This window comes from Chrysemys picta, chromosome 1, assembly GCF_011386835.1.
Source record: "Chrysemys picta bellii isolate R12L10 chromosome 1, ASM1138683v2, whole genome shotgun sequence".
NCBI classification, from domain to species: Eukaryota; Metazoa; Chordata; order Testudines; family Emydidae; genus Chrysemys; species Chrysemys picta.
The window spans coordinates 94942073-94965335 of record NC_088791.1 but is presented as its reverse complement, the minus strand read 5'-3'; the positions used below and the strand labels follow the sequence as shown (position 1 = coordinate 94965335).

General features: G+C 52.8%; 2 protein-coding genes and 1 long non-coding RNA gene across 4 annotated transcripts; 2 read left to right on the top strand and 1 right to left on the bottom strand.

The window, feature by feature from the left end:
* Nucleotides 1-1029: 1029 nt before the first annotated feature.
* Nucleotides 1030-2541, bottom strand: LOC101952693 (noggin-like). Its single transcript, XM_005302633.4, has one exon. The coding sequence runs from the start codon at nt 2374-2376 to the stop codon at nt 1567-1569; it is 810 nt and encodes a 269-aa protein (XP_005302690.2). The 5' UTR covers nt 2377-2541; the 3' UTR covers nt 1030-1566.
* A 1581-nt stretch (nt 2542-4122) lies between these two features.
* GALR3 (galanin receptor 3) lies at nt 4123-12500 on the top strand. Of its 2 annotated transcripts, none has more exons than XM_024100081.3 (3): nt 4123-4463; nt 7971-8340; nt 9280-12500. In XM_024100081.3, the coding sequence occupies exons 1-3, from the start codon at nt 4235-4237 to the stop codon at nt 10160-10162; spliced, it is 1482 nt and encodes a 493-aa protein (XP_023955849.3). In that variant the 5' UTR covers nt 4123-4234; the 3' UTR covers nt 10163-12500. The 2 variants fall into 2 exon arrangements, with proteins under 2 accessions (XP_023955849.3, XP_065437356.1); XM_065581284.1 differs by lacking the exon at nt 4123-4463 and adding an exon at nt 4481-4663.
* Nucleotides 12501-17816: 5316 nt separating this feature from the next.
* LOC135980907 (uncharacterized) lies at nt 17817-22069 on the top strand. The gene is made up of 3 exons (XR_010597834.1): nt 17817-18164; nt 20506-21097; nt 21486-22069. It is a non-coding gene; the product is annotated as an uncharacterized LOC135980907 (long non-coding RNA).
* Nucleotides 22070-23263: the final 1194 nt, after the last annotated feature.

Sequence of the window (23263 nt, the reverse complement as noted above, 5' to 3'; positions counted from 1 at the left end):
GCACTCCAATCCCTCGCAACCCACACCAGTACCCCTTGCCCTGCAGCAACTGTATGCCTGACCTGCCGCTGTTTGCAATGCGCACACGTGCAGCCAGTGTATCTCGATCTGAATCTGCAGCTCCCCCCCTGCTCTTCCAATCCTGCGCCGAGGAAGAGACAGTCAGATGTCTGTTAGCAGTGCGTTGGTGCTCTGCACTGGGCTAATGACCACCGAGCTCATTTCATTACTGATGCCGGTCCTCCCGAGCCCCATTACCTCTGCTCTACACAGAGAAGTACTGAGCTGCAGGCAAGCGTTTCACTGTAATTGGTATAGGGCAGGAGACACAGACCAAGCCCGAGGGGAGAGCAAGGCTTGAAACAAGGTAGCCGTGGAGGCTGCTGCAGGCCCGGCGATGAGAAGCACAGGGCTGCTTTGGGTTCGTTTGTTTGGGCTGTGTCGGGAAACGGAGCCGACCCTGTCCCCAGTCCTTCACAGCAGATAAATCGCTCAAACAACAGGCAGGCACAAGGACTCCCTGTGTAAACAGCTAACCACTGCCCTTCCTGCTGGCACTGGCCCCCTTGCCTGGCACTGGCCCCCTTGCCTCCCTCTGGCTGTCTCTCTTCTCCTCGTGCCCAGGTAAGGGACAGAGGGAGCAGAAGTGACCCCACTTCCAAGAGCCCGTGCCAGTGCCCAGTAAGCTTAATGGGAAGGCTCCCAGGATTACAGTGAGCTATGGTTCAGGCCCATAGTACAGAACCCACCCCCTCCTGACCCAGCACTGCCCTCCTCTGCCACCACAGGGAACCCTCCAATACCAGGGGTCGGGGACCTTGGTTTAACAGAGTAGCACAGCACTTACTTCCCTTTGGATTAGCCTTGTTGGGGTAGCGCTGGGGACAAGCCAATGTCCCGAAGTGGGGATTCGAACCTATGACCCATAAGCAAAGGCCCAGCAGGCTGTGCCACGTAACCAAGCAGCTGTAGATAGCAAAGGGGTCAGTTTGGCTCCATTTATATATTAAACTGCACAGATTCCTACAAGTTCTTATTCTGTATCTTTATTTCTGCACACACACAGCTGCGCTTCCTTTTGGTAATAATCGTCACCAGCATTTCTGCACCACAATACCCCCATGGATCCCAAAGCCGTAGAATTATGAATCTAAACCTGAGATGACTATTGGTCCCCCCAGTTCCCATGGCACTCTGTTCCTGGCTTCATTCCCTTGGATATGGGAGGGGAGCCCAAGTTCCGGCTCCCCCTCTTCTGTACTTCCTCCAGGAGGATGCTGGATCCTGGCTGTAGTGGATGGAGAGATCAGAGGAGTATCTCTCTGTGATATCTTGCTGGTCCAGGTGGAGAGGAGAACATCTGGAGAGGACTCCCAGCTCTATCTGCAGTAGGGAACGTAGGTGGGATCATGCTGTCCGCCGCTCAGCTTCTCAAGCCCTGGCTGTGCAGGCAATTTCAAACTGCTGCAGCATGATAGCAACCCCCTGAAGGAGCACCGAGGTGGCAATGCACCCGTGATCCCACCCCTCCAGTGGGGGAAGAGCCCCCTGCCCCTCATTGTCCTATTACCGACAGGAGCACTTGCAAGCAGACACTACTGGGTAGGGGATCTGCCTCCAGGTGCATTGCTGGAGAATCCTGCCCGTGTCTATGGCTGGGTCCTTGCTCATCCAGCAGTGCCAGACCAGGAGCTTGATGTGGGTGAACTGGGCAGGACGGCAGGTCATGCCAGGAGGCCAGGAGCAGCCAGTGTGGGAAGTGTCACACTCTGTGTGGCGGACCCAACGTGGCCAGAAGACAGGCCCCAGATCCACCCAGGATGAGGTCAGGTGGCAGGTGGCGCTGTCCACCAGCCACTGACGGAGGCGGTTGGCGACAGCTTGGCTTAGGTTGCTGGCCATCCCCTCCTCAGGGGGCAGCAGGACAGGGAGCTCCACATTTTCAGCCTCCTGCAGCAGCTTCTTCCGGTAACGGCTGGTGCCATCGGCCAGGTCCTGGCTCAGGGTGCCCAGCTGCTCCAGACTGGTGTTGCGGCTTCGTGGATCCTGTGGGGACATCCAGAAGGGGTCGTATGAGGGGCCCAGCAGCTTCAACAACCGAGGGGCCCTGAGATGCTTGGGCTTGGGGGAGTAGTGGTAGTCATTCGGAGAGCGGGACAGGCTATATGGCCTCACGTGGGCAGATGGCTTGCTCCGGATGAGGTGGATGTCAGGATTGGGTGGGGTGGTCTCACCGATCTTCTCAGGCAGCAGAAGGTCCTCACTTAGAGGAAGGTCTCCCTCCTGGGAGAGGAGAGAGGCTCCAGAGGGAAGAGGCCCCTGGGCCCAGCTCCCCAGCAGCAGCAGGTAAATGAAACCTACTCTGGCCATCTCCATGATGGGTGCAGCTCCTTCGGGGCTCCCCTTGCGTGTGTCTTGCTGCAGGCTGGCACTCTGAGTTCCCTCCCTCTACCTCTCTGGTTATCAGTGGATCCCTTTGGCTGAGAGAAATCCTTCCCCTTTCCCCTAGTTACAGAGTCTGATACCAGACACTGCTGCTGTCACAGAGACACAACCAGCTACACACACACACACACACACACACGCGCGCGCGCACAGTGGGTGCAGCTGCAGGAATACGAGTGGTGCTGGAGGGTAGGATTAGAGTGAGTTTTGCTGATTGTAGAGCAACAGTATGTGCTGCTGGGGTTGCATGGTGTTGTGGATGCTGCTGGGTCCCACAGGTGCTGCTGGCAGTCTAGAGAATCTGCTTGGTGGGGGGTGGTAAGTGGGGATGTAAAGATGTTTCTGTGTGTTGGGGTGCAATATGTCCTGCTTGGCAAGGAGGGACAATGGATGTTGCTGGGAAAGTGGGGCTGTGGCAGGGTGTGGCTGAGGTTGTAGATGTGCTGCTGGTTGTAGAGGTGCGATGGGTGCTGCTGAGGGTGTAGGGAGATGCTGCTGGAGGCACCATCTGTTGTTGGGTGTTGAGGGAAATCTCATGGCTAAGTCCTGTTGAGCAGAGTTACCGGAGCAGGCAGCATCAAGGGGTGTGTGAGTGTAAGACCACTAGCCATGCAGAGTGAATGTGAATGGCTGCTTGCCTCTGTGCAGGACTGATCCCAGCACTGCTTAATTTGTAATGAAAGAGGTGCCGGGGCTCAAGCAAATAGGTGCTGAAGATCAAGCAATTTTTTAATTTTAATAACTGACGTGGTAAGCACTGCATCCAGCCACCTGGGAAAGCTCACTCCTGAATGAAACGGCGCTGCATCCATTAGCCCAGCACTGAAGTATAGGCCTGGACCCGTGGAGAAGGGAGAGAAGTGGATGGGGGCGGGGAGGGTTAGTTGCTCATCCTCCCCAGCACGTGCCTCTCCCAGCAGCGATTGTGTGTTCCACAGTGGGATGGGAAGAAGCTGCGATTGAGAGACTTTGGATCCATCTCATTTAAAATCCCTTGGGGAGCAGGGGAGCCAGGAACTCCCCACTTGACTGTGCCTTGACAGGGCCACATGCCTCCAAACGGCCTGTTCTCATGGCGGCAAGAGTACTGTGGTCAGCCAGACACACAGGCTTTGGGGCCCTTCATCTCCCTCCCTTGCTGCTTTAGAGTTTAATCCCGTGTGTTTAACTAATTTACCCAGCCGCAGGCCCCTGGGGGGCTGGAGTCCTTGCACACTCCATTCCCGCTGATGGGATATCACCATGGCTGAGCTGGGCTCATGGTGCCCTTTGCACTCCGGCCTGTGTGTTAGTGTCACCGCAGGGACCACAACCGGCTCTGCCTGCAACCCCTCGCTCCGGTCCCACCCCAAACACCTCCCCTCCCCAGGCGTCCCAGCAACTCCTGCTGGCGAAGGCACAGCCCCTCATCCACCACTAGCCCCTGTGTGTCTGGCTGCCTGCGGGGTGTCTCTCATTGCCCCGTGCCCACAGGGGACTCCCAGCACCCTCTGCTGGGGAAGCTGAGGTGACACATGCTGCAGCTCTGTCCTCCCCAGGCGCCTGGGGCCGATTGGGGAGCTGGGCTGTGCCTGGGGCTCCTGGGTGCTGGCCAGGCTAATCATGAGCCTGGGGGCGCTCAGTCTCTGTACCCCAGGGTGGGGTGCAGGGCCCGGGGGTAGATCGGAGGGGCGGGGCTGGGCCGGGCCAGGTCAGTGGGTCTCCGCAGAGCTGCGGGCTCTGGGGGAATTTCTGCCCTGGCCCTTGTGAGCCACCAGCCTCCTGTGCCGAGGCAGCCTCCGGCCTTTGCATGGGGCGCTGGACCCCTGGCGAGGCCGGGCGCGGAGGGGTTAACTCCGGCGCCAGCCTCCCGGCGAGCGGAGCAGCGCGGCGGGCTCCGCGGCGGAGCGCTGGGAAGGAGGGAGCCAGAGGGGGCCCCGCGCCACGTGGGAGAGGCGCAGCTCAGGCAAACTCCGGGTCCCTCTGGCCCGTGGGGAGGGAGCGGGAGCGGGATCGCAGCGCCCCGGCGCGAGGCGCAGGTGAGTGGCCCGAGCCGGGCAGGGCTGGCGGAGGCAGCGCGGTCGCTCTCCCCTTGCTCCTGCCCCGTCCGCGGGGCCTGGGGCCGGGGCGCCGCCAGCGAGAGAGAGCGCCCCGCTGCCAGAGCCCGGGGACTCGACGGGGAGAGCGACAGAGCCCGCCCGCTGCTGCCGTGCGGCTCCGGGGGGAGCTGGGGGGACAGGTACGTGTGGGGCAGAGGGGGTGCTGGGGGGGGGGAGTGTTGGGGGGGACAGGTGTCCGTGTGGGGCAGAGGGGATGCTGGGGGGGGGGGAGTGTTGGGGGGGACAGGTGTCCGTGTGGGGCAGAGGGGATGCTGGGGGGGTTGGGGGGACAGGTGTCCGTGTGGGGCAGAGGGGATGCTGGGGGGGTTGGGGGGACAGGTGTCCGTGTGGGGCAGAGGGGATGCTGGGGGGGGAGTGTTGGGGGGGACAGGTGTCCGTGTGAGGTAGAGGAGATGCTGGGGGTGGGGAGCTGGGAAACAGGTGTCTGTGTGGGGCAGAGGGGATGCTGGGGGGGAGTTGGGGGGACAGGTGTCTGTGTGGAGCAGAGGGGATGCTGGGGGGGAGCTGTGGGGACAGGTGTCTCTGTGGACAGGGCCGGCGCTTCCACTAGGTGACCCTAGGCGGTCACCTAGGGTGGCAGGATTTGGGGAGCGGCATTTTGCTATCCTCTGTGGCAATTCGGTGGCGGGCGTCCTTCCGCTCCGCGTCTTCGGGGCACTTCAGTGGCGGGTCCTTCACTTGCTCTGGGACCCGCCACCGAAGCACCCCGAAGACACGGAGTGGAAGGACCCCCACCTCCGAATGCTCTGAGGAGGAGCGCTGCCGCCTAGGGCGGCAAAAACCCTGGTGCCGCTCCTGTGTGTGGAGCAGAGGGGATGTTGGGAAGGGAGGGGGATTTGGGAGGACAGGTGTCTGTGTAGGGCAGAGGGGATACTGGGGGGAAGATCTATAGGAACAGGTCTCTCTGTGTGGGCCAGAGGGGAATCTGGGAGGGAAAGCTGTGGGGACAGATTTCTCCATGTGGGGTAGAGGGGATTCTGAAGAGCTATGGGGACAGATCTCTCTGTGTGGGGCAGAGAAGATTCTGGGGAGAGAGATGTATGGGGACAGGTTTCTCCATGTGGTGCAAAGTTTACTCATGTGTCAGAGCTATGGGAACAGGTCTCTCCGCATGGGAAAGAGAGGACATTGGGCGGGAGAGCTGTGGAGACCAGAGGTACAGAGTCAGCCCCTCGAGAGCCAGGAGTGCAGAGACAACCTGCTGGAGTGAAGTTCTGTGAATGAGAGGGAAAGCCCTGGTCCCTGCTGGAGTAAGACAGAAGAGACTCTGGGGGCTCATTGCACCCATAAATAGTTGATCATCAGATGTTGCTCGGTAACAGTGTCCTTCCCTTATGATTACTGATCAACCAATGACAATTTATTCTGCTGGTGTAATAATAAGAAGGATATTATTATACGATACTTGTGCCTCATTGGTGATGTGCGCTGTCACGCAGTGCTCTGCTTGAGGCCACTGTGTGTGCGAAGTCCTGGAATTAGCCAGAATACTCCAGTTCCCTGCTCATGTAGTTGAACTTAGCTTCTTAATGATTATTACTTTGTCTTACGGTAGTGCCTAGGAGCCAGACGAGACCAGGACCCCATTCTGCTAGGTGCTAAATAAACACATAGAGACAGTGCCTGCCCCGGTAGCTCACAGTCTAAATTGACAGGCCAGACAAATTGTGGGAGGAAGGGAAATGGGCGCAGAGTGGGACAGTGACTTGCTCGAGGTCACAGAGACAGGAGTAGAACCCAGGTCTCCTGATGCCCAGGCCTGGGCTGTGTCCACTGAACAAAACTGCCTCTGCTCACACAAAACTGGTCATTTTTCTAATTCATCCCTCAATCTCTTATTACTTCAAACATGGCAATAGGCAGCCATCCCCTGGTGTGGGACACCGAGTGATCTCTAGACGCTGGCCCCACCACTTTTTACAACAGTGGGAACGCTGGGTTGAAAGAGAGCGCTAACCCCTTTTTGGTGTGGGACAGAGCAGAGGGAGCCGTGCTGGAGGGCGCTGGGGCCATGCATGCTGGTTTGCTCTTGTAAGGTAGGGCTGACTGTGTCCCTTCTAACTTAGATGGCAGAACCCCTCGGCCTAGGAGACCTCCCTGCTATCAGAGCTGGTTAGGTGATGCTGTGGGGATAGAAGGTGCAGGGGTCCCTTTCCCCACCCCCAAGGGCTGCCTCCTACTTCCCTGGGGGCCTCTGCTGAGCCCCTGTCAAAGGAAAGCTGAGATTAAAACTCACTAAAACAAGAAATCCCAAGAGGTTTAACGGCTTTGGGAATGTAATGGAGTAAAGAGGGTCAAGTGGTGCCTGGCAGAGGCTCCCCCACCAGAGGCCGGTGTCACCGTTGGTACTTGCACCCATGCAGCGTTGGCTGGTGCAGGCGGCTGTCTTGGATTTAGCACAGCTAGGGTCCCTGTGGTGACCTAAAGCCAAGCAAATCCTGACTGACTGATCCCAATAGAAGTCCAGTCAATTATGTCACAGTTGATGAAGGGACTCTGCATCTCTTGATGTCATCGTTAAATCAGCTTATTGGATGTTGACGTCTAATGGGAGATTGGACCTCAGGGGCCACAAGGGCATCAGCGAAAGGACTTGTTCTTAGTTTAGCAGGGTGTCAAAGGCTATGACCCACCGCCGTGCTCTGATGTGACAGCAGGCCAGGGTTCGACTCCTAGCGCCCAGTCTCACCCCAAATGCCACTGCACCTCAGTCACCTCACTGGGGTTTCACTGTGCATGTGTTTGCTTTTGCTCTGGCCAGAACTGGCCCTTGGTTTTGTGGGGCTCTATGTGAAGTGACAGCTCTTGCCCCACTCAGGTTCAAGCCCCACCTCCCTATATCCACAACACCCCCAGTCTCCTCCTCCCTGCCTGTGACCCTCTCAGGCTGTAGCAAATCCCTCTCGCCTCTGAGAGAGGCTCTGTGGCTCCTGGGAACCCTCCCTCATACGGGCCAGGAGATGGAGCCAAAGTACAGCTTTCTAAGCAGGGGTAGGAAGAGCTGTTATGAAATTCACCCCCTGCCACAGCCCTTGGGCACCACACTCCAACGGGACCACAGACTGGGGACCAGGGATGGGGCCTGGTATGATGGGTTAGTGGGAGTGTGAAGTGAGACCTTGGAAGGACAGGGATCTATGCAGCTGCATAGGCCTAAAGCCACCACCGCTCCTTTATACCAGCATAGCTAAGATGCACACTAGGGCCTCTCACTGGGAGACTCATGGGTTCGCCTTGTTAAGACACCACAAAGGGGCCACAAAGGTGGAGCTCCAGCTAGGCGGAGTCAATAGGAGCAGGGCTGACAGTAGCTGCTGTGTTCTCCACTGAGAGGTGTTCTTGTGCCGCTGACACCCAGCGGACACACTGGAGATGCACAGTAGACACAGAGGATCTGCTGTTTTTCTCTCTTCCCTCCCTTGCCAGGCCCACTGTCTGATGGGGAGATGCCAGAGAGCTGGAATGCCTCCTCCAACAGCCTGGAGGTGCGTGCTGCGGGCATCATCGTGCCGGTGGTCTTCTCCCTCATCTTCCTTCTGGGCACAGTGGGGAATGGGCTGGTGCTGGCCGTGCTGCTGCACAATGGCCAGGTGAAGTACAATACCACCAACTTGTTCATCCTCAACCTGGCCATGGCAGACCTCTGCTTCATCATCTGCTGCGTCCCCTTCCAAGCCACCATCTACACACTGGACGGGTGGCTCTTTGGCTCCTTTGCCTGCAAGGCTGTGCACTTCTTCATCTACCTCACTATGTATGCCAGCAGCTTCACCCTGGCAGCCGTCTCTGTTGACAGGTGAGCCTCCCCCACCCATCCCCACTCATGCTTTGGGTCTCTCGCTTCAGTTAAAAAAACTGGATTGGCATGGCGAGGTAAGTGTAGGAGAAAGGCAGACCCCACCGGTGTCTGTCAGGAACAGGCACAACCCACCCAGGACAGGGTCACTCACTGTGTCTGGGATTTGATCCCCTGTAGCCCCTTGTCACTGCTATCCATTTCTGATCCAGTGGCAGGCTGTTGCACAGGGCCATGCATGTGCTCTTACCCTCAACCACAATCCTAGCAGATCCACCCTGACCTATTCCACAGAGCTCCCTCATCTTCCATCTCCATCCCCTCCCTTGACTCATTCCACAGGTCTCCCTTCTCTGCCAACCCACAGATCTCCCCTCCCAACTCCCTCCATTCTCCCTTCCCCCCATAAACCTCTCTCGTTATCCCTCTCTCCCATTTCCCTTTCCTCTCTCCCTCCCTTCTCTGTTGCTCCTCACCTCCTCCTCCTCCTCCTCCTCTCTCTCAGCACCCAAAACAAGCTCTCCCACAGTCTGCTTACCTAGCCCTTTTTCTTCCTCGTTGGGGAGAGGTTGGTTTGTTCTTCCAGACAAGAGTGAATTGAGGCTGGATTTCTGCTCTCCAAACCCATCAATCCCCCAGGCCCAGTGCAACAGGGTGTCAGTGAGGAAACTAGAATCTCTCCCGTGGCTGGCTTAGGAGGATCAAAGAGTCCATTGGGGGGAAGAATGCTTGAGTGGTGGAAGAAAGAAAGATCAAATTGCCCAGGGGGTTCTGCTTAATCCTCCCTCCCAAGGGGTGGAGGAGGGAAGATGAGAGGCCTCACTGGAGACAGCACCTGGGAGGGGGCTGCATGGAATAGCAGGATAGTGACAGTGAAGTTCCTTTGCTGACTCATTTGTGTTGCTGTTTAAACCCTGCTTCACCCCATCCCTTCTGCAGGTACCTGGCCATTCGCTACCCACTGAAATCCCGGGATCTCCGGACCTCCTGGAATGCAGCGGTTGCCATCATAGTGATCTGGACTCTGTCACTGCTCTTTGCAGGGCCCTACCTCAGCTACTACCAGATTGTCCACTACCACGGGGTGCCCATCTGTGTCCCCATCTGGGAGGACCAACGCCGGAAGATCCTGGACATCCTCACCTTTGTGTTTGGGTACCTCCTGCCTGTGGTTGTCGTGAGCTTGGCTTATGCCAGGACCATCAAGTTCCTGTGGACCTCCGTAGACCCCATCGAGAGAATCTCAGAGTCCCGTAAGGCCAAGTGCAAGGTCACCAAGATGATTGTGGCTGTGGCCATAATCTTCTGCCTCTGCTGGCTGCCCCACCACCTGGTCATCCTATGCTTTTGGTTTGGCTACTTCCCCTTCAACCGAGCCACCTATGCCTGCCGCCTGGCCTCCCACTGCCTGTCGTATGCCAACTCCTGCCTCAACCCCATCGTCTATGCCCTCATCTCTAAGCATTTCCGCAAGAAGTTCAAGCAAGTCTTCACTTGCCTCCTCTTTCAGAACAAGAGCCGGAAGAAGAAGAGAGCTGGCAATAAAGTCCACGTAACCAATGTGGCCAACAATGCTGCAGGTGTGTATGGAGGTAACACCGAGGTCACCCAGATCCAGGAGGAAAATGCCAGGTGCTGCCAGGGCCCGCTGCGGAAAGGCGCTGAAGACACCCATCTCCCTGAGGCATGGACTCATCAGCTACAGGACGCCACTGTCTCTGCTCAGAGAGGACTGCTGGCTGAAGAAAGTTCTGTAACAACTGGCAACCCACTGGCTGTGACCTCACCAGGGAGACCTCAGGGCCTGCTGACCGTCCACTGATAATATAAAGCAAGAGGAGAAATGCATAATTCAGTGAGGGAGTCACCCTTCCACCCCTGAGTATGCAAGCAGATGGAATGATGTAGCCACTGGGAAATTGCACTGCAGTGATGGCTAATCTTAACAGTGTCAGCTGTGGCTTCTTTATGATTGTTCCACCCCTACCCACTTGCCTGTACCATTCTTGTGGGAGCAGTGGAATCCATCAATGGAAATTCAGAAAGTAGGAGCATGCTAACATAAAAATGAGAGACATGGAGAACTAGACACAGCATGATCACTGGGGAAAGGACTGCACTCCCACTGCCTATATTGAAAGTGTGTGGCGAGGAGAAGGGGATGGAGTTTTACCACCATGTACGATATGACACCACACAATTAACTGTGTGATCCAGTGTAAGGCACTGCCCACATGTTGGGGTTCAAGGATCTGAACTTCCCTCTTGAGATTAACCAGATTAACTAGCCCCTTGATAAGCCCTGTGTGTGTGTCTATTGCTCACAGTCACCCAGGGGGTATTCCCCCTACACATTTAGGCCTACATTTTCAACAGTGCCCACTAATTTTGCATGGCATCTTGGGTACTGGAAAATTGAGATGAGCAAAATTGACGTACCCTGTTTGAAAACATAGGCTGTAGTGTGGGTATCAGAATGCTGGGGGGAGTGGTTGGAAGAATGTGTGTAGCTATGTGTGAAGAGAGTTAGTCATTTTGTTTGAACTAGGGATGGGAATAGGATCTCTCTGTGTGTATGTGAGAGTGGGGCAGTTCAAAACCTCCGTCACTGGAAAAACTGGGGCAATGTCTCTAACGTCCCAAGCAGCGGAATTCTGTTCCCCGCCTGTGTGTCTTCTCCTCTCTAGTAATTCCCAGCAGGTTTAGGCCGTGCTCCAGTGCTAATCCTCCACCCCCAGCTACTCCGCTCTGTATCAGAGGGGGCCTTGTTTGCAATCCTAGCCCCAAACCCCAATTGCAAGGAAGTCAGCAACTCATATTAATAGTTTATTATACTAATTTTACCACCATCACTATTATTAAAATGAGTATATAGCAAGTAAAAAATGGAAAACCTGGTATTATTACATCTTAGTGTCCCCTCCCACACATGCTGATAGACTCATAGAAGCTCAAGATGGAAAAGCTCTGTTAGTTTATTAAGTCGGTCTCTTCCCTCCACCCTAGCAAAGCAGGATTATTCCCTACGGGACACTTCCTAGTGCTTTGTCCACTCTAGCTTTGCATGTCCCAAGCAATGGAGCTTCCACCACTTCTCCTGGGACTCTTCCTAAGACTAATACATCTTTCCATCAGTGTATCCTGATATTTGTCTTTGGTTCCTTTCCAAATTCATCCCATTATTCCTAGCTACACCCCTTTGTTCCACCCTAAATAATCCCTCTCCTTCCTTGGTGTTTACACCATTCAAATAGCTAAGAGTCTATTGTGTTCCGCTCCCCTGGATCGCTGTATAGCTAAGCTATATGTAATTTAATTATTTCAATATCCTCATATAAATAATTCCCTCCAGGCCTTCTCTGACCTGCATCCAATCTGTCAATATCTCACAGGTATTGTGAGTCCCAGAATTCAATGCAATGTTCCAGGTTGGATCTTGCCAGTGCCTGACATGTCAGATGTTTCTTTGGTGTAACTATAACTGTGATCAAATTTGTGGATGACACCACAATAGGAGTAGTCAACACCGGAGGACTTAACCAGGTTGCAAAGTCAGCTGGTGAGACGAGGCTACAGGCATCAAAGGGCGACTTGGTCCTGACCAGCCTCTGGGGAGAAGACCGCAAGCAACTGCACCCATGGCAGCAAAGCAGGTTTAGTTTAATCTTTACTCCTCACTACTGTCCTAATGCTTCTTTGTCTTCATGGAAATCTCGATTGGCTGCAAGGCGGGTATGGGAACAGGATTGGTTAGTGGGGTGGAATCATGGGGAAGATCTGGCTTAAGAAATGGGCCCCTTTGTTTGATAACAACTGGCACTGTATCCAAAGTTAGAGCTGTTCCATTGCATGAGTCCCCTGGCTTCAGGGCAGTCACCCTGGAACCCTCCCTTGTTCCTGCAACTGTTCCCCTGCATTCCCACCTAGTCCTGCAGTCTCAATGGAATGTTTCATTAAGGTAGCTGAACCACTCCCATTTATACAACACTGTCTAGCCCCTGACAAGAGAGTGGCTGACGTCCCCCAGTGCTGACCCCATGGGGGAGAACACACTGCGGGTGGGATGTAACCTGCAGGGTTTGGGGCAAAGGGGATTGTTGCTTTTGAGGAGCTGCTGGGATTTCTCTCCTGTGTGAGATTAATAAATCTTGGTGAGTTTCTTTGCCTGGTCTGTGTTCTTCCTTATTCTCCATGCTCCAGCCACAATCATTTAACACAATGGGGATTATTTCCCTATTTGGGACAGGGGGAAAGGAGCGATCAGGGATTATGTGAGCTCTCTGACCCTCTTTCTGATGAGACTGGATTACTAACTGGGGGTAAAAAATTGACCCAACACATACTGCATAATTATATGTAGGGGGCAGTTCTGAGCATTTCAGGAAGGAGCTGAAAGCATCACTGGAATTCAATAGGGAGTCATGAGAAAGAGAGATTCCAAGGCCAGAAGGGACCATTGTGATCATCTAGCTGATCTCCTGAATAACACAGTCCACAGAAATTCCCCAGAATAATTCCTCTAGAGCAGATCTTTTAGAAAAACAGCCAATCTTGATTTAAAAATTGTCACTGATGGAGAATCCACCATGACCCTTGGTAAATTGTTCCAATGATTAATTACTCTCACCATTAAAAAATTATACCTTATTTCCAGTCTGAATTTGTCTAGCTTCAACTTCCAGCCATTGGATCATGTTACACCTTTCTCTGCTTGACTGATGAGCCCATTATCAAATATTTATTCCCCATGTAGGTAGTTATAGACTGACATCAAGTCACCCCTTAACCTTCCCTTTGTTAAGGTAAATAGATTGAGCTCCTTGAGTCTATCACTACAAGGCATGTTTTCTAAATCTTTAATCATTCTCGTGGTTCTTTTCTGAACCCTCTCCAATGATCAACATCCTTCTTCACTTGTGGACCCAGAACTGGATACAGTATTCCAGCAGCAGTCACATATGTGCCAAATATAGAGGTAAAATAACATCTCTAACTCGAGACTCCCCTGTTTATGCATCTCAGGTTCGCATTAGCCCTCTTGGCCACAGCATCACACGGGGAGCTCGTGTTCAGCTGTTTATCCACCACACCCCCCAACTCTTTTTCAGTCACTGCTTCCCAGGATAGAGTCCCCCCATCCTGTAAGTATGGCCTGCATTCTTTGTTCCTAGTTGTATACATGTACATTTAGCTGTATTAAAATATGTATTGTTTGCTTGCGCCCAGATGCAAGAAAAGAGAGCGAGAGGCAAGGGCTTGATGGAGGGATGAGGGAGAGTGAAACAAATCATTTGATGCAGTTCCTAGGCAAAGCAACAAAGAGACTAGAGGATGGAGGAGTTTGCTTTAATTCACACTGACAAGCGATGGGGATGCACTGAGAGAGAGGAAGCGGAGCCGGCTAGGGAGTGGAGGAGAAAATCAGAGATAGGAGAAACCCTGCGTACAGAAAGCTGTACATTCTGACAGGAGTCTTAGTCCCACCCACCCCCCTTCACATGGGGTCATGCTCTTGCAAAGGCCTGTCGAATGGCTAAGCCCCGGGAGCACCCAGTCCTAAGCCAGCTTTCTCTGATGTTTCAGGCCCCAGATCAGCGCAACTGGCCTTGATCAGCACAGCAGAGAATTCTGAGGCCAGAAAACTTCCCAAAGCAAGAGAGCCTTTGATCAAAGGCTTGTGAGTGAGATCAGTGAACACTCTCAGCTAACAGCAGGGGTCTTTGCCCACAGAGAGCACCAGCCCCTGGGGCTGCAGCAGGAGGGCACAGCGAAGGAATTCTAACAGAGGTTACACACAATACTCACTCCACAGTAATGACTGAGTTCTACAGTACCTGCCCTCCGAGGATCCCAAAGCACCCTGCTGGTTTTACAGAGTACCGATCCGGAGTGAACACTTTGTAACTCAGAAATGCAGCCATTTCTGGGGTGAAGGCTGTTCCAGAGCCTACAGGAACATTACACAACAGGGCAGGAAGAGGGGAATCCCATACTCAATTAAAAATGAAATGTTATGGACAGAATGTAATGAGCAGAATGAAATTAGGCTAGAGAACACTGGGGCTAACTCCCTGGTAGGCCAAAAGGAAATGGGGGCATCCTGGGAAGTGGGCCAGTTGTATAGATGCAGTCTTTCCCCAGTTCAGCGAGGGGAAATGGTTGTGACTCTCTCCTGCTCCTAGCAGGGGCAACTGGTGGGTTTCTTTAGCCAAAAAAGAAGGTCTGGGCAGGGAGGCCCAGGATCTGTTGGCCTAGCAAGGATCCTGGGAGGTAGCGGCTGAAAAAAATGGGGAAAGAGCTGGGTAGCTCAAGAAGAAGAAGAAGAAGGGGGAGAGAGTGGTGGTGTTTGAAACTTGTTTGGGAATGCCAGAGATGGCACAGGCTGCAGGGTATAAGTGCTAGGGGAGCAGCCCTGCCCTCAAAACGGGAGAGGTTGGGGAAGGGACAAGACTTGCTGGGCATCTCTATGAAAACAGGCAGGCAGACACACACACACACACACACACACACACATACAAGGAAAGGACAGGAGCTTCTGAGTGCAAGACCCTGGGAGAGCCTGAGGGAGCTTTTGAAGAAACAGTGGAACGGGTCCAGGAAGAAACCATAAAAAAGACACCCAGCCAATGAACCCTAAGGAGGGGATTATGCTTTATCTGGAGAGGCAAGTCCTGAGGAGGGGAATTAAGGGCCTGTGGGGAAGCAGTGGAGGTAACCTTGTGGTAGGAGGAGTCAGGAGAGTCCTTGGCTAGGCTTGACACCTCTCCAGGGCTAATGCCTTTGAACTTCCCACTGACTCTAAGGGTATGTGTACACTGCAATTAAAAACCTGCCACTGGCCTGTGCCAGCTGGGGGGAGGGGTGCTGTTTAATTGTAGCATAGATGTCTGGGCTTCGCCTGTAGCCTGGGTTCTAGGACCCTGTGAGGGGGGAGGGTCCCAGAGCTCACATTGCAGCCTGAGCTGGAATGGAATGTCTACACTGCAATTAAACAGCATTGCAACCTGAGCCCATCTGAGTCAGCTGGCAGGGGCCAGGCGCATGTGTCTAATTGCAGTGTAGACATACCCTAGGGCTCAGTACTGTAGCCAGGCACAGTTTGTCAGGCTCTCACAGGAGCATTTTGAGCCAGGGAAAAGACTAGGTTAAAGTTTTGGCTTTAGGTTGGACCTAGGGTGACCAGATAGCAAATGTGAAAAATCGGGACAAGGGGTGGGGGGTAATTGGTGCCTATGTAAGAAAAAGCCCCAAATATCAGGACTGTCCCTATAAAATCAGGACATCTGGTCACCCTAGTTGGACCTCTTGTTTGGCCTTCCATTTGTCCACAAGGGGGTATGTGCATTTTGGCTAAGCTGGAGGGCTAAACTAACCAACAACAGGGAAACGGCCACAACAGTTGCAATTCTCACAGCAAAAGGTCTGCCAAGTATCAGGCTGCAGGGACTTAGCAGAGAGCTGGCACTGCACCCCAGCCTCCTCCACACTGCTGTCTTCTCCAACAATGCTTTATAGAGCTAATTTAAAAGCCAGGACCCCATGACTACTTTAGAGGGAAACACAGCCCTAGATTAAAAAATAAAAACTCAGGGCTCTGTGCAGTGTGTGAAATCCCTTTGACGTCAATGGAGCTGCATCAGGGCTGAATTTGACCCAGAGAACACTAAGTAGTCAAGGATATTGTAGAAAGAAGGGGAAAGTGAGTCTGTATAATAGGAAAGGTGTAGAACTCAAAGAAAGCATCACTTTAAAATCTGGATTCGGTTCCAGCTCTCCCACACATTTCCTGTGTGACCTTGAGCAAGGCACTTCATTCCCCCTATGCCCCCGTTCCCCGTGGGGCGGGGGTGATAATAATTCCTTTCTCCCACTCTCTGTCTTGTCTGTTTAGGCCCCCATCCTGTGACCAGTGAAGCAGGTGCTCAATTTCACAGAGATCAATGTGATAACTCATGCATGTAAAGATCAGCACATGTTTTTCAGGTTTGGGGCCATAAACTGTAAACTCTTTGGGACTCATGGATGTATATAGAGCCTTGTACAATGGGGCCCTGCTCTCAGCTGGGACCTCTGGGCATTATTATAATAAAAATTAAAACAAAATCCCAACAGGCCCAGCTGTCCACAGCAAAAGGTCAGATTCATGTGCACTTGCATCAAGGGGAGCTGTGTGCACAGAGATGTGATTAGGCCCCATCATTGTTTTTCAGACTCTCCCAACTTGTCCCGCAACGACTCCAGAGAGCGTTCTCTGTTCACAGCTCCCCCTCAGGAAATACCCCATTGTCTGATCCAGGACAGACTCGATAGACCCAAGACTCTGTATGCTCCCTGACAAGCTGGTCCTAAATTCTGTAGCCAGACCCCTGGATTCTGTGGCAATCCAGCACAGCAGATTCTGCTGCAGGTTCAGATACCTGTTTGCATTAAAGTTCATCTGGAAATGATTATTACACTCAGCATGATATTCTCCCTCTTATTTAATTAGCTATTGAATTTCATTAGTTTTGCATTGCCCTAAAATGTTTAATTTTTTAGCAGACTACAGATTTTTGTACTGGAAATGCATAAATGAATCCTAGATGTTCTCAAATTGGAAGGAGGAGGTTTTGGCAGCTTGGCAGGGGACAGTTAGGACTGTAGGCTCCCTGGAAGGCATGGGGAGCAGTTGGATAAAGATATCAGTTAGATGGTTCTGCTGAAATGATCCACTGATTGGTCCAGGTTGTCTGCAGCTCGCACTGCCCTGTGCTTTACACTCAGTGCATATTTGGCCGGTTTTCTTTCCTCCTATAAGGCCTGGAGACTGAATCTATCTGAAACAAAGGCTTAAATCCTGGTACAAGGGGTGGATTCTGCAACGGATGCCACAGCTGCAGAATTGCGGAGTACAGAGTGTCTTGTCTCATTTGATCAACGTGACCCCGGAGCACAGGAGAGCAAACAGATAAACAAACAGTCTGGTCCTGGTGTCACACAAAGCAGTGTGGGATAGCAGTTGGCAGACTGCCAATCTAGTGCGAAGGGGCAGTGTGTTCACATGAGCATTAGTCCACACTAACTCAATAAGTGATGAGCTTAATATACCATCAAAGTGATTATGGAATAGGTGTTACCTAGCGAGTTAGTACACTCTGAAGCATGGCATGATGCATCGTGCGGATGGAGGTCATTTGACTGCATACTAATTCAAGTTAATGCAGATGAACCCCTCTATGTAGACAACACCTAAATGAAACACTAATGGGTTAGTTATAGTTAACTCTGATAAGCACCTTTCAGAGGAGAAAAGCATTAGCATCAGGCACACTGGGGTGGATGCTGCAGAAGCAGACACCTGTGGTCTGGGGAACGGAGCACTGGACTAGCAATCAGGAGACCTCTTCTATTCCAAGCCCTGCACTGACCCGCTTGAGCTTTCTGTGCCTCTAATACCCCACCTATAAAAGTGAAATACTGACACCTCTCCGTCTGCCTAAAGCCCTTTAAGTCTTTGGAAGAGAAGCAATTTGCAAATGCTGAATATTATTAATAGCGAATGTCACTAGGAGTGAGCAGGAGGCAGAGGGACACAGAGATGAAGAATGTCAGGACAAGAAGAGCGAGAAAAGCAAATGAGAGAAACTGGTTAATGATTCATGGGCACCACCAGTTTGGAGATCATTCCACCTCACCTCATCATCGTGTGTCCACATGAACAAGCAAAGGGGGCAATTAGAAAGAGATTCCCTGGGGAAGCTGGAGTGAGGGGCTCCCCAGGCAGAATGCCATCTACAAGGAGCTGTAAGAGAGAATCATTAGTGGCTGGCCAAAGAGAAACCAGGGTGAGTCTGGGATAAGCTCTCACAGTCTGGGTGTCACCGAGGGGTGTAACTCTTGTGTTGTCCCAGTGAGTCACTCCCACTGTGCCAGGTGCAGGATCTAAGGGGGGTGGGGGTAGGAGTGGCTCACTGGGAGTAGCTATGCTGAGGTTTCTGCTGCTTTTGAGCAGGGGCGGCTCTAGGCACCAGCAAAGCAAGCACGTGCTTGGGGCAGCTCATTTGCAGGGGCGGCAGGGATCCAGCATGGGAGCTGAGAACCAACAGGGGGCCCTGGGAGCTGTAGTTCCTTGGTTAGCTCCCTGCCTATAGAGCCAGCCCTGGAGCAGGGAAAGAACTACATGTCCCAGCATTCCCTTGGCCACTACCAACAGGAAAGGGGGAGGGAGTGAGGTAGCTGAGACCTCATGCTGCAGCCTTCTGTGAATGGAGAGCTGCGCTGTGAGTAGGGATACCATATTTTAACATTGAAAAAAAGGACACTCCACAGGGAGGGAGGGTAGCCCCACCCTGCCACCATCCACTCCCTCTGACTGCCCCCCACAGAAACCCCAACCCATCCAACCCCCCCCTGCTCCCTGTGCCCTGATCACCCCTGCCCCTAACTGCCCCCCAGGACCCCACCCCCAATCTAAGCGCTGCTGCTCCTTGTCCCCTGATTGCCCCCTCCCAAGACCCCTGCCCCCAACTGCCCCTTGGGACCCCACCCCCTATCTAAGCCTCCCTTCTCCTTGTCCCCAACTGCCCCCTCCTGAGACCCCCCCAACTTCCGCCCTAGGACCCCATCCCCTACCTGTCCCCTGACAAACCCCCGGGACTCCCATGCCTATCCAACCACTGCCTGTCCCCTGACTGCCCCCCCAACCCCCTGACCCATCTAACCCCCCTTCTCCCTGCCCCTGACTGCCCCCCCAAACCTCCACCCCATCCAACCCCCCAGCCCCCTTACCGTGCCACTCAGACCAGCGTGTCTGGCTCCGCGCAGCGCCACACACACTGCTGCATACATGCTGCCGTGCTCCCCCGCGGCGCCACAGGGCCCCCCCCCAGCACCTGCCTTCCAGATTTGAACACCTCAAAATTCAGGAGTGCTCAAGCTCAGGTTGGGCAGCTGTTACTTCATTTCTCCCAAATCAAATATACTGATCCACTGTAACTTGCTGTAGAAAAAGTAGGCTAAAATTGAGCAAGAAATGCTTCCCAGTGGTTATTAGGACTGGAATTGTTATTTTCAACAGCCATTGCCTTTTTTGTTTGTTTAAAAGGAAGACAGTGCTATTGCATTGGCAAATTCCCCATAGAAAGAAAGAGTGGAACAAAAGAATAATAAAGGCACCTCAACTTTTCCTCATTTATGTAGGACAGTCTTATAACATGCACCCAGATATCCTCCAATCACACAAGCTGAAAATTGGTCCACTTTACTGCAGTTCTGTAACCATATGGGAACCAATCCTGTCTGTGTTCTGTGCACATCTAAAATTCCTGCTGAATGACCTGCCGTGGGAGCGAGTTGCCAGTGACCCAGGGCTGCGGCTGAAGGAGGTGTGTGTGTGTGGGGGGGGAATGAGGGAGCCCAGAGCTGAGGTTGCAGGGGGGGGGGGGGAGCCCAGGGCTGGGGCAGCAGGGGGGTGCGGCGAGGAGCCCAGGGCTGGGATGGGGGGCAGCCAAAATTTTTTTTGCTTGGGGCAGCAAAAAACCTAGAGCCGGCCCTGCTTTTGAGTTACCAACATCAAGCCACATCCCAGACGGGCTGTGTTTAGATGCTAGCTGTGGTGACGATGGGCTGCAGGCTGAGCCTGTTCACAGTGGGCATGGAAATCCAGGGCTGGCTCTTCCCAGAGATTGCAGCCAGCTTCCCTTATAGGGGCACAGGGATCCAGCTCCATCTCTGCAACGGTAAATGAGAACATCTTCAGAGTGTGCTGCAATATTAACCCCTTGGGTGCCTCTCTGGGATTGGGAAAGGATAGTTATCTCCATTACACAGATGGATAAGGGCTTTGTGTCTTTGGCCTGGTCTACACTACGAGTTTAGGTCAAATTTAGCAGCGTTAAATCAAATTAACCCTGCACCTGTCCACACAACGAAGCCATTTACTTCGACATAAAGGGCTCTTAAAATCGATTTCTGTACTCCTCCCCGACAAGGGGAGTAGCGCTGAAATCGACATTGCCGGTTCGAATTAGGGTTAGTGTGGATGCAATTCGATGATATTGGCCTCTGGTAGCTATCCCACAGTGCACCATTGTGACCGCTCTGGACAGCAATCTGAACTCGGATGCACTGGCCAGGTAGACAGGAAAAGCCCCGTGAACTTTTGAATTTAATTTCCTGTTTGTCCAGCGTGGAGAGCACAGGTGACCATGCAGAGCTCATCAGCACAAGTAACCATGCAGTCCGAGAATTGAAAAAGAGCACCAGCATGGACCGTACAGGTAGTACTGGATCTGATTGCTGTATGGGGAGACGATTCCATGCTAGCAGAACTACATTCCAAAAGACGAAATGCCAAAATATTTGAAAAAAATCTCCAAGGGCATGATGGAGAAAGGCCACAATAGGGACTCACTACAGTGCCGCGTGAAAGTTAAGGAGCTCAGACAAGCGTACCAGAAAACCAAAGAAGCAAACGGACAGTCCAGGGCAGAGCCACAGACATGCTGCTTCTACACTGAGCTGCATGCAATTCTAGAGGGGGCTGCCACCACTACCCCACCCCTGACTGTGGATTCTGATGAGGGGGTACTCTTAGCCATGCCTGAGGATTTTGTGGGTGGGGAAGATGAGGAGGAGGAGGATGAGGATGAGCTTGCAGAGAGCACACAGCACACCGTTCTCCTCATCGGCCAGGATCTTTTTTTCAGCCTGATTGAAATAGCCTCCCAACCCTCCCAAGGCGGTATCCTGGACCATGAAGCCGGAGAAGGGACCTCTGGTGAGTGTACCTTTGTAAATATAAAACATGGTTTAAAAGCAAGCATTTTTTAATGATTAATTTGTCCTGAGCACACTGTGTCCGCAGCACTCAACAGGCTATGCTTGGTATGGGAAAGGAGGGTGCTGCTTTTATGAAGGTTGCAGAAGCCGAAAGACAATGGCTTACCATGGCCGCATGCAAGCCAAATTCTGTTGCCCGGCCCTGCGGCTGTGATCTCTAACACCAAAGCTGCAGGCACTCAATATTAAGATGCAAAATGCGACGTTGTACCGAAATCACATGTGCTATGTAATGTGAATAGTGTTGTTCACTGTGAAAGAGTATACCCATTGTTCTGTAAAATGTATCTTTTTAAATATTTCTCTCTCTTTTTTCCCTCCCGAAGCTGCAAATTTTTCAAGCCTCCCTCCTCCATCCGGAAGGCTAGCTCAGATAAGGCGGTGAAAAAAACGCACGTGCGATGAAATGTTCTCTGAGATCATGCAGTGAACCCGCAATGAAAGAGCTCATCTGAATGAGTGGAAGGACACAGTATCACAGTACAGGAAAGCGGCCAATGAACGTGAGGACAGGAGGGACGAACGTGAAGACAGGAGGGACGCTCGAGATGAGAGGTGGCGGCAGGAAGATCAGAGGACGCAGGATGCAACGCTGGGGCTACTGCGGGATCAAACGGACATGCTCCGGCGTTTGGTGGAGCTTCAGGAATGGCAGCAGGATCACAGAGTGCCACTGCAGCCCCTGTTTAACCCCCCTCCCCAAGTTCCATAGCCTCCTCACCCAGACGCCCAAAAACGCGGAGGTGGGGGGGGGAGAAGGCTCCGTGCACCCTGCCACTCCACCCCGGTGGACAGCCCAAGCAACAGAAGGCTGTCATTCAACAAGTTTTGAAGTGGCTTTTTCCTTTCCTCCTCCCACACCCCACCCGGGCTACCTTGTCAGCTCTCTCCCTATTTTTATAATCAATTAATAAAGAATACATGGTTTTTTAAATATAGTGACTTTATTTCCTTTGACAGCAAGCTGTGATCGAAGGGGGGAGGATGGGTGGCTTACAGGGAATGAGTCAATCAATGGGGCGGGTTTTCATCAAGGAGAAACAAACAGAACTGTCACACCATAGCCTGGCCAGTCATGAAACTGGTTTTCAAAGCTTCTCTGATGCGCAGCGCTTCCTGGTGTGCTCTTCTAATCGCCCTGGTGTCTGGCTGCACGTAGTCAGCGGCCAGGCGATTTGCCTCAACCTCCCATCCCGCCATAAACGTCTCCCCCTTACTCTCACAGAGACTGTGGAGCACACAGCAAGCAGCAATAACAATGGGAATATTGGTTTGGCTGAGGTCTGAGTGAGTCAGTAAAGTGCGCCAGCGACCCTTTAAATGTCCAAATGCACATTCTACCACCATTCTGCACTTGCTCAGCCTATAGTTGAACAGCTCCTTACTACTGTCCAGGCTGCCTGTGTATGACTTCATGAGCCATGGCATTAAGGGGTAGGCTGGGTCCTCAAGGATAATTATAGGCATGTCAACATACCCAACAGTTATTTTCTGGTCTGGGAAGTAAATCCCTTGCTGCAGCCGTTTAAACAGACTAGTGTTCCTGAAGACGCGAGCATCATGAACTCTTTCCGGCCATCCCATGTTGATGTTGGTGAAACATTCCTTGTGATCCACCAGTGCTTGCAGCACCATTAAAAAGTACCCCTTGCGGTTTATGTACTGGCTGCCCTGGTGCCGAGATAGGGATATGGGTTCCATCTATCGCCCCACCACAGTTAGGGAATCCCATTGCAGCAAAGCCATCTACTATGACCTGCACATTTCCCAGAGTCACTACCTTTGGTAGCAGCAGCTCATTGATTGCTTTGGCTACTTGCATCACAGCAGCCCCCACAGTAGATTTGCCCACTCCAAATTGATTCCCGACTGACCGGTAGCTGTCTGGCATTGCAAGCTTCCACAGGGCTATTGCCACTCGCTTCTCAAGTGTGAGGGCTGCTCTCATCTTGGTATTCTGGCACTTCAGGGCAGGGGAAAACAAGTCACAAAGTTCCATGAAAGTGCCCTTACGCATGCAAAAGTTTCGCAGCCACTGGGAATCGTCCCAGACCTGCAACACTATGCGGTCCCACCAGTCTGTGCTTGTTTCCTGGGCCCAGAA